This window comes from Hyla sarda, chromosome 1 (assembly GCF_029499605.1).
Source record: "Hyla sarda isolate aHylSar1 chromosome 1, aHylSar1.hap1, whole genome shotgun sequence".
Classification (NCBI taxonomy): Eukaryota; Metazoa; Chordata; class Amphibia; order Anura; family Hylidae; genus Hyla; species Hyla sarda.
In genome coordinates this window covers 584,550,424-584,561,729 of record NC_079189.1, presented here as the reverse complement: position 1 = coordinate 584,561,729, position 11,306 = coordinate 584,550,424, and the positions used below count along the sequence as shown (strand labels likewise).

General features: G+C 46.5%; 1 protein-coding gene across 2 annotated transcripts in view; it reads right to left on the bottom strand.

Annotated features, from left to right (window-relative positions):
* Window positions 1–960: 960 nt before the first annotated feature.
* The window catches only part of SUB1 (SUB1 regulator of transcription), a 34,511-nt gene continuing 24,165 nt past the window's right edge, over window positions 961–11,306 (bottom strand). The window contains exons 1-4 of one of the 2 annotated variants that reach the window (XM_056545259.1): window positions 7,129–7,201; window positions 4,330–4,461; window positions 3,345–3,453; window positions 961–1,530 (exon numbers count right to left, since the gene is read on the bottom strand). In XM_056545259.1, the coding sequence (XP_056401234.1) occupies window positions 1,451–1,530; window positions 3,345–3,453; window positions 4,330–4,461; window positions 7,129–7,200 (393 nt within the window). In that variant the 5' untranslated portion in view covers window position 7,201 and the 3' untranslated portion in view covers window positions 961–1,450. Of the gene's footprint in view, window positions 1,531–3,344; window positions 3,454–4,295; window positions 4,462–7,128; window positions 7,202–11,306 lie in introns of those variants that run through there. The other variant, XM_056545250.1, reaches the window with a different exon arrangement.

The window sequence follows — 11,306 nt, the reverse complement described above, 5'->3', positions numbered from 1 at the left end:
TTAGCTAGCAAAATACTGTAGGGCAACCAAGAATGGTCTCCTCAGCTGCTGCAGGCTGGCTGCCTGCTATCCATGGGGTTCCGGACGCTGGAAAACACTGACGGGGAATCCAAGATGGAGAAATCCCGTGCCCTTTTGAATGTGGCCGGAAGTGACACTATGCTACCGGGCTTCCTGGCGTTCCTGCGCAAGCGACGCTCCGGCCCCAGAAACCACGGCAGAAACCACGCTACTCCATAGCCGCCCCCACCTCCTTAGCGCCGCTGAAACTGGGGGAAATAACAGAGATGCAGAGCTATCGGGACCCCGCTGGACCCACAGGCAGGCTTATGGCTGTCCCCAGACGAGACTTCTACCGGACAGGGAGCCCCACTAACGGAGGACTTTGAGAGGTATGGAGACAGCTCCCAGGCCTCCTACCGGAGGACAAGAAACCTGAACTGAGGTGTGGAGGTACGTGTCCCTTTTTATGTTCCCAAGTTTCCTGTCCTGTGGGGTGCTGTCATGAGCATTTAGGTAAAATAGTAAAATACAGATCACAGCGCAAAAAAAAAAAATGAACCCTCAAACATCTCTGTATATGGAATTAAAAGTTATAGGGATCAATTTCATACAAAGTTATTTTTTTTTTAAGTAGTAAAATGAAACCTTTATAAATTGAGTACCAAAGTGTATTGCGTAGAAACGGAATCCCTTAAAAATTACAAAATATATTCTTTTAACTAATTAAAATAACAATACTACAATTGGTGGTGCAAAATACAAGCCCTTATATGGGTCTGTGGGTGGAAAAATAAAAAATAAAGATATCTATTAGAAGGTAAGGAGGGGAAAAAACAAAAAACGAATGTGTAAACATGAAAAATCCCTTTAAGAGGTTAATTGGCACCCACCTCATGGCTATGGCCAGCTTTAAGAAGTCAGAAGTCACAGTTTTAACAAGTACCCCATCTACGTTAATTGTAATGGTACTGTCCTTTATTGAAGTGTCAAGATAATACACAACAATTTATAAAGAAAAAAAAATTCTCACACAATTCATAAGGACATTACTTAAAGGGATATGATCGTAACTTTCTGGCCTATACCGAGAACTTTTGCTCCATTCTAATCTAACAGTAATGAGACTCCCTACAGGAATGCATATAAATAACTAGATATACAATTCCGCTCACAGCTATGCAGAAAACAGGAACACACACATTGGTCATAGGATAAGCAGTGTCAAGGCTAAGAGGGGGGGGGATTTCTTTTCCTCTCCAGTTGTAAATTGAGGCTCAAACTGTATTTCAAATCTGCCTTGTTTTAATGCACATAAAAATGCGTACAAATCATTCTGCAATTCAAAAGAACGGTCATTTGTCAAATAAAGTAGAAAAACAAAAGTTGCAAATGTAAAAAGAGTGCTTAAAACTAAAACATGGAGGTTTCTCTGCCAATGGATGGAGGGTTACAGTTTTCTTATTGCATCATCAATGTCAGACATCTGTTCCTTCAGCTGGTTCCACTGCTCAGGGTTTAAAGAGATACCTGAAAAACAGAGCAGATCCAGGATGATTTAGTGACTGTTTTATGATGAATGTTAAATGAAGTGGTACTCCGGCATTTGTCAACAAGTGTCTGTTATCAGGGGCTCCCAGTGGTCGCAGGAAAGTACATTGCTTTTGTATCCCCAGCAATCCCATTGACATTAAAGGGGTCTCCCGTGGAAAAAAAAAAATTTAAATCAACTGGTGCCAGAAAGTTTTGTAAGTTACTTCTATAAAAAAATCTTAATCCTTCCAGTACATTTTAGGGGCTGTATACTACAGAGGAAATGCTTTACTTTTTAGATTTTTCTGATGTCATGACCACAGTGCTCTCTGCTGTCCATTTTAGGAACTGTCCAGAGCAGGAGAAAATCCCCATAGAAAACATATGCTGCTCTGGACAGTTCCTAAAATGGACAGCAGAGAGCATTGTGGTCATGACATCAGAGAAATCTAAAAAGTAAAGCATTTCCTCTGTAGTATACAGCCCCTAAAAAGTACTGGAAGGATTAAGATTTTTTAATAGAAGTAATTTACAAATCTGTAAGGGGGCAGATGTGTCCCAATGGTCCGACCCCCACAATCACTTATCCCCTTTCTTTGGGTAACAGAAGTTGTCAAATGCCGGAGTACCCCTGTTAAAAAGTTATAAAGCCAGGTCAACATTTCTAATGGGGTTGCTCCTCAAATATTACCGTATTTATCGGGGTATACCACGCACCGGCCTATAACACGCACCCTCATTTTACCAAGGATATTTGGGTAAAAAAAGTTTTTTACCCAAATATCCATGGAAAAATGAGGGTGCGTGTGTGCGCGTGTATACCCCGATATATCCCCAGGAAAGGCAGGGGGAGAGAGGCCGTCGCTGCCCGCTTCTCTCCCCCTGCCTTTCCTGGGGTCTAGAGCGCTGCTGTCGGCCCTTTTCACCCCCTGGTTATCGGCGCCGCTGCCCGTTCTGTCCCCCTGACTATGGGTGCCGGCGCCGATAGCCAGGGAGAGAGAAGCGGCGCCGACAGCCAGGGGGAGAGAAGGGGCAGCGGCATCCATTGCCGGCGCCGCTGCCCCGTTGCCTCCCCCCATCCCCGGTGGCATAATTACCTGAGTCGGGTCCGCGCTGCTCCAGGCCTCCGTCGTGCGTCCCCAGCGTCGTTGCTATGCACGGCGCGGCGCTCTGACGTCATGCGCCGCGCCGTTCAGCGCATAGCAATGACGCCGGGGACGCACGACGGAGGCCTGGAGCAGCGTGGACCCGACTCAGGTAATTATGCCACCGGGGATGGGGGGAGGCAACGGGGCAGCGGCGCCGGCAATGGGTGCCGCTGCCCCTTCTCTCCCCTGGCTGTCGGCGTCGCTTCTCTCTCCCTGGCTATCGGCGCCGGCACCGATAGTCAGGGGGACAGAACAGGCATCGGCGCCGATAACCAGGGGGTGAAAAGGGCCGACAGCAGCGCTCTAGACCCCAGGAAAGGCAGGGGGAGAGAAGCGGGCAGCGACGGCCTCTCTCCCCCTGCCTTTCCTGGGGGTGTATCGGCGTATAACACGCACACAGACTTTAGGCTAAAAATTTTTGCCTAAAAAGTGCGTGTTATACGCCGATAAATACGGTATATTTGTCTACTGAATCAGTGAGATTTGTAAACATTGAGTAAATTGACGGTTTCCTTATGGAAAATAAAATCCTACCAGGTCAGAAGTCTTAAATTGTTTATACCCATCCCCCACCTCAAACAACGAAACACAGAGGTGATGATCGTAATATACCACTCTAATTCAAGCAAAACCTGCATTGATATAACAGATATTCGATTTTACCTTTCCTTCCTGGCTTCATTTCTCCTTGGTTGTCCATAAAATATTCTCTAATATCAATGAGTACTTTTCCTTTGAAGTCACGAACACTAACATACCGCATTTTTCCAATCTGGAGAAAACACAAATTAATTAATTGAGATTGCATCTAGTTCTTACAAAGTCTAGTAAGAAATAGCATTGTCATAATGTGGGAAAGTTTCCCAAAATTTCTCAAGCTGGCCATACACAAGGGGAGATTTATCAAAACCTGTCCAGAGGAAAAGTTGCTGAGTTGCCCATAGCAACCAATCAGATCGCTTTTCATTTTTGAAAAGGCCTCTGGAAAATGAAAGAAGCGATCTGATTGGTTGCTATGGGCAACTCAGCAACTTTTCCTCTGGACAGGTTCTGATAAATCGCCCACAAAATGTTTTGTGAACCCGCTCACCATCTGATATGTATTGGGGGTGCTGCCCCACACCCCCAACAGCAGATTCTAGTGGAGGAAAAAAAATAAAAATAAAGGATTGGGCAGTAGATGTCAATTATCATGGGAGAAGCCTCTGCTAGAGTTGTCCAACAATGCTTGACAGAATATCAGCAAAGTGCATGTTCGACCAACACTTAAAGGGGTACTCCACTGGCCAACGTTCGGAAATCTTACGAACGCTTTTTTCGAGCCGCGAGTGGGTGGCCATGCCCCTCGTGACATTATGGCCATGCCCCCTCAAAGCAAATCTATGGGAGGGGGCGTGACGGCCATCACGCCCCCTCCCATAGACTTGCATTGAGGGGGGGGGCGTGAGGTGTGATGTCACGAGGGGCATGGCCGACCCATGCAGCTTGAAAAAAGCGTTCAGAACATTTACTTCCGAATGCTGGGCAGTGGAGTACCCCTTTAAAGATGTATAGCAAGCTTTAGAGTACATGTATCAAAACTAGGTTTTCTAACATCGTCCTCAGCCTCTATTCAATTCCTAGTGTACGTTATACAAACCGCCCATACCTGGAACATGTTATCCTCCTGGTTGCTGCTGCTGCTTTGTTTAGCTGAGGCAGCTCCTTTGGAGCTTTCTCCCGACTTCTGCTTCTTTGCTGGCTTTTCTTTCTCAGGTGGGGGCTGCTTTTTTCTTTTTGCCTTAAAACAAATCAAAACTTACTTCAATGAAAATCCAGTGCTGCACAGAGACACCACACAGACTCTAAGGCTCTATAATACAGAGCCACAAGTACATGACCCATGTGCACAGCATAAAAAGCATGCAAGGATGAAAAACAGGCTGCAAAACATCCATGTGGGATTTGCTTTGGTTACTCTTTAGTAAAGCTACAATGTATCTCTGGCACTCCGGACCTGCGCTTCATGTGGCAGGGAGATTCAGGGGGAGGGGGGTTCCCAGAGGTTTAAGCTTAATATGCTGTATTGTAAATGCATTAACGCTTTGATAAGGAAAACTAAATGCAACATTTAGATACTTAAAATGCCCTGCAGATTAGGTAAAGCTTTATCCAGGATTAGGAAAGAGCTGCTTCTTGCTATTCCTGTCCACAGGTTGTGTGTGATATTGCAGTGCAGCTCCATTGAGGTGAATGAGACAGAGTTGCAGTACTACACTCAACCTGTGGACAGGAGAGCATTTTTTCTAATCCTGGACAATCCCTTTAAATCTGACCTGTCAGCAGGAAAACAGGGGTGTAAATAAACCCATGGCTAGATAGGGCTAGTCATCTAGATTTCAGGCATAGCATTTGTAATCTCAATAGCCCTTTCCAGCTTTAATATATAAGGCTTTTTGTTGATATGCAAATGAGGCGCAAAAACCCAGGGGGCCTCCCCAGCACAGCAAATCCCCAGGCAAGTCCAGCCCATGTCTGCTATCACAGACTCATCCTCCAAGGCCACTTACATCCGCCTAACCTATTTGAGGACATGGGTTTGACCTACCTGGGCTTTTACTGTGAAGAATCTCATTTATGTCAATGGGGTTTTGTTGCTCAGTGCACACTGTGGAAGTTCTGAAAATTCTGCATGAAATGAGCAGATTCCTGGCAGCACTGATTCCACAAAATTCCTTGCTGAATTTCCTCAGTGCGCATGAGCCCTAAGAGTCCCAATAGACATACAGTTTTGCAACAAATACAGTGAGTGGATTCAATATACACGATATGGGTGTTAGAACTTGTCTGTAGGCAAATGCTTTTAGCAGCAAACAGAATAAACGCTCTTTTGGGTCCATGACTTAAGATTCTTGTACAACATTTCAACTTGTTTTATTCTTTCGTCATAATTCTTTATTTACAAATTATTTTGATTCTTTAAATGAGAAATACACAAGTGTGAAAAGCAGGAGATGTTACACTTGGGGTCACATCATAGTCCTGGCAAGTTTCAGAGGCAGTGCCTCCTTAGTCATGGCCCAAAAGGGAATTTTTCCTGTTTATTGCTTAAAGTGTTAGCCTACAGGCCAGTACTGACGACAAGTTGATTAAAATTATTCTGACTGCCGAACTTTTTTTTATTTATTTATATATATATCTATATCGATAAAGACTGTGCAGACAGTAGAAACGTTGCTTGCCACATATGAGGAAATAAACTACACTGCTTTTCACCATATAGTGGAGTGCTGTGGGACACTTTCTACTTGTGTCGATTACTGCCACCATTGACCAGAGCTGCAATTGGGCCTGCTTGCACCCATATTACTTTGACGCCTTTCGGAAGTGCTGCTCTACCTTGCAGATATATTTTAATCCTTATATAATATATATATATATATATATATATATATATATATATATATATATATATATATATATATATATATATATATATATATATATATATGCGCCATTTCTAATACCGGAAAAATACATTTGTTAACTACTATTAACCTATATCCAGCTTGCTCTTTGCTTGCAACTAAGATTGAGACCTTGGAATGACGCAAGGAGGCCCAAGATGAGGGATCACAAGACAAAACATTTGAAGCAGATACAGATTGTATGGAAGGAGAAAGATCTGAGTTTTTCCAGTCTCAGAGTGAAAAGAGCCGCATAAGTGAACTTTGGCCAAGAAAGAAAGAAATGCCTAAATATGCTAATATACACAGAGATAAAGCTCAACTAACCAATCAAAATATAACATGATGATTTTGACATCATAACTAACCTCCCTCTTTTGTCAAATGTAATAACTAAAGTTCTTCCGTAAAACAAACAAGAACTCTCGGATAACACTTGGGAACTGAGTTTTCTTACTGAGAAATAGCTTTATACCAACATTTTTGTCTGGTGTATATTTCTTTATGTCGACACTCCGCATTATACAGCAGCAGTCACGCACATTTTTTAGGCTTCTTCCGCAACCATCCTTGACACTGACACCCACATTGTGTATATTGAAGTGAATAGTAGGAGTTGAATAGAGCTCTGAAGATCGGGTGTACTATCATAAACTATCTTTCCTATATTGATCCTTAGATGCATGATTACTATGAACCAAGGCTCACTGTTAGCCCAGTGCTGCCATGCAAGACGTTCACCAAGTTCTAATGGATTTCTATGGCAGTCAGATGTCCCCAGATCTGTTGAAAGTATGGCCTAATAGTATTGTAAAGCATTATTGGCCATCAGTGCAAATGGAGGCAGTGATCCACAAACTGTTGCAAACTACAACTCCCAGCATTCTCAGACAGCCTTCAGCTGTTAAGACATGCTAGGGGTAGAAGTTTCCAATAGCTGGAAAGTCACAGATTGGAGATTAATGATGTGAAAGGATCACAGCTTTCAGTCCCATGCTCACCTTTTGATCAACCTCACTATCTGAATCACTTCCAGATGAGCTTGAAGAAACGAGTTCCTTTGACTTCGGCATCCTTAAAAAAAAATAAAAAAAATTAAAAAAATTGATAAAACAAACAGAATACATTTGGAAAAAAATTTAACTTAGATCACATTGATTGACATGTATAAATGAAAGTCACAGACTGTGTCCCAGGACAGTCATGCTGACTAATAATAAAGCCTCAGTAACCACAAGCCCTGGAGCCATCCTCTCCATTCTGTAAACGTTATACAGCTTTTTAAATTATGAAGAATATGAAAAGCATGGCTAGAGCTGGGCGGTATGACCAAATATGTGTATTACGGTATTTTTTGTAACTTATGGCAGTTCGATGGCATATAACTGTATTTATTTGAACATCACCCCCCCCCCCCCCCCCCCAGATCATGTGACCCGCCAGCGCTGTCCTGCTCCCCCCCCAATTAATTATCAGCCCGGCGGGGAACTACTCACATGTGTCACCCGCAAGCACTGCCCTCCTCCTCTTTGTTGGGGGCCGCCGGCGCTGGGACTCTATACTGTACGCCAGTGGTCTCCAACCTGCGGACCTCCAGTTGTTGCAAAACTACAACTCCCAGCAAGCCTGGACAGCCGTTGGCTGTCCGGGCATGCTTGGAGTTTTAGCTTTGCAACAGCTGGAGGTCCGCAGGTTGGAGACCACTGGCGTACTCTGTATCCCTAGGCCCGGGCTGCAAAAGATAAAGAAAATCAACTTTAACTTACCTACGTCGGCCTTACGCTGGGGACGGTAACGTCGGACAGCCGTCAGCCTATCACCGGCAGGAGCGATGTCCCGCCCCGGCCTGTGATAGGTTAAACGCACTGTCATGTAAGAAGCCGGCCAGAGCTCCTTACATGACAGTGGGCTCAGCCTATCACTGGCCGGGGCGGGACATCGCTCCGGCCGGTGATAGGCTGACGGCTGTCCGACGTTCCCATCCCCAGGAACAGCGTGAGGCTGACGTAGGTAAGTTAAAGTTTATTTTCTTTATCTTTTGCAGCCCGGGCATAGGGATACAGCATACAGCAGTGGTGTCAAAACTGGGGACCTCCAGCTGTTGCAAATCTACAACTCTGTCCGGGCATGCTGGGAGTTGTAGTTTTGCAACATCTGGAGGTCCGCAGGTTGGAGACCACTTGCGTACAGTATAGAGTTCCAGCGCCGGCGGCCCCCCAACAAAGAGGGGGAGGGCAGTGCTTGCGGGTGACACATGTGAGTAGTACCCTGCTGGGCTGATAATTGGGGGGAGCAGAACAGCGTTGGCAGGTAACATGATTCCCCTCTGGAATCCATGACATGCAATGCTGCTGCTGCTATTCTTTGCATATGTCCCTGGATCACATAAAGGAAGTCAAATCTAAAGCGGACCTGTTGCCAGATTTAGGCCCAAATCACTGCCTCACTCAATTAGTCTGGCTCTTAAACCCTAGAGGCTTCTCCACATCCCCAATTAATAGGGATCTCCATATACGAAGAGACCGATTGATCATCATCATCATCAGGAACTGTCCAGAGTTGGAGCAAATTCCCATAGCAAACCTCTCCTGCCCTGGACAGTTTCTGACACGGACAGAGGTGTCAGCAGAGAGCACTGTGGTCAGACTGGAAAGAACTACACAACGTCCTCTTGTGCATACAGCAGCTAATAAGTACTGGAAGGTTTAAAGGGGTACTCGGCCCCTAGACATCTTATCCCCTACCCAAAGGTGCCGCACCCCGGCACCCCAGTCATCCGGTGCACGGAGCAAACTTCGTTCCGTGCCGGATGACTGGTGATGCGGGGCGGAGGCTCATGAAGTCACGGTAGCCATCACTACCTCGCCCATATGCTTGCATTGAGGGGACGTGGCCATGACATCACGAGCCTCCGGTGCCACACCCGACTAAACGAACGCCGTGTGCAGCAGGGAGATCGCAGCAATCAGACATCTATCTTTTGGATAGGGGATAAGATGTCTAGGGGCAGAGTACCCCTTTCAAATAGATGTAATATGTGTAGAACTTTCTGGCACCAGTTCATTTTAAAACATTTGTTTTTCACAGGAAGTTTAAGAGCAGCACAGAAAGTGGAGACATCACTTTTTGGGCGATTCAGAATTATTCATTGAAGAATTATTCATTGAAGTCGCTAAACATTTTGAGTCCTACCTTGCCTGGATGCGCTGCGCCGTTCGCCCGTTATAGCAGTTTTTCTGTATATTTAAATTAGTTGCTAACTGGCACAGGCGGGGTTACTGACTTCATCTGGCACTGTGACGTAACCGCCGCCCGGCCCGCAGCACCGCCCGGCTAATGAATATTCATATAATGTCTTACACTCTCCTCATCCTGGCCGATACTGCGCATGTGCAGGATTTCCTACTATACCCGGAAGCGGTCTTAGTCCGGAGTAGCGCTGGAGTAAGGTTGTAGTCATGCACAGGTTGTACCATCTATTAGCAATATAATGAAGCAGCACTGAAGACCGCTTCCGGGTATAGTAGTAAATACCGCACATGCGCAGTATCGGCCAGGATGAGAAGGAGAGTGTAAGACATTATATGAATATTCATTAGCCGGCGGAGCTGCCGGCCGGTGGTTACGACAGTGCCAGATGAAGTCAGTAACCCCGCCCATGCCAGTTAGCAGCTAATTTAAATATACAGAAAAACTGCTATAACGGGCGAATGGCGCGGCGCGGCGCACCCGGGCAAGGTAGGACTCAAAATGTCCAGTGTCTCCCGCACTATCCATCGGTACCTGTGGATAGTGCGGGAGAAAACATGACAGTTTTCCTTTAACCTCTTCAGGACACAGGGCGCCCTGCATTCCGAGCCCTTAAGGACCGAGGGCGTATCCATACGCCTGTGGGAAATCCGGTCCCCACCGCTAGCCGGTTGGGGACAGGAGCCAGATGCCTGCTGAAGTCGTTCAGCAGGCATCGCGGCATATCGCCCAGGGGGGACATTATGCCCCCCCATGTCGGCGATGGCCGCAGATCGCTGGACAATTCAGCCCAGCGATCTGCGGCGGATTCCGGGTCAATCGAGTCTCCAGTGACCCGGAATTACAGGCTGTTCGGGGCCGTCAGAACAGCCAAAGCCAGCAGGGGTGAGGTGGCACTGGTGCCACCTCACGATCGCCCTGATTCGTTGGCCGGTTTACCGGCCGACCAATCAGGGCACCTGCTGCGGGTGTCAATCCCGCAACCCGCTCCGTCCCTCTTCCGGAGGACGTGAGCGGGAAGACGACCCCGGGAGCTGGGGACCCCGATCCCCGGCATCCCTGTTGGGATCAGGGCCCCAGGAGCGGCGGCGAGGGACTGACCTGGGGAGCAGCAGTTGGAGCTGAGTGACAGCCTCCTGCTGTTGCTTAGCAACAGCTCCCAGCATGCAAAAAGGACATGCTGGGAGCTGTAGTTATGCAACAGCAGGAGGCAGACCACCACAACTCCCAGCATTCCCTTATGGGCATGCTGGGACTTCTAGTTTTGCAACAGCTGGATGCACATTTTTTCTATGGAAAAGTGTACCTTCAGCTGTTTTATAACTAGAACTCCCAGCTTGCACAAACAGCTAAAGTGCATGCTGGGAGTTGTAGTGGTGCATCTGCTGGTTGCATAACTACAACTCCCAGCATGCCCGTTGGCTGTCGGTGACTGCTAAGAGTTGTAGTTTTACAACAGCTGTAGGGACACTGGTTGTGAAACTCAGTTTTTTTTACCTCAGTGTTTCACGACCGGTGTGCCTCCAGCTGTTGCAAACTACAACTCCCAGCATGCACCGGACATGCTGGGAGTTGTAGTTTTGCAACAGCTGGAGGCACACTGGTTGTGAAACACCGAGTTATGTCACAAACTCAGTGATACATAACCAGTGTGCCTACAGCTGTTGCAAAACTAAAACTCAGCATGTACAGTCTGTCAGCGCATGCTGGGAGTTGTAGTTTTGCAACAGCTGGATGTTCCCCCCCAATGTGAATGTACAGGGTACACTCACATGGGCGGAGGTTTACAGTAGGGATCGACCGATATCGGTTTTACACGGCCGATACCGATAATCGCTGGAGGTTAGGGCCGATAACTTATACTGATATTCTGGTATAAGTTATCGGCTATTTATCCCCCCGCAGATCATTGATTTAAAGCGGGCTCTTT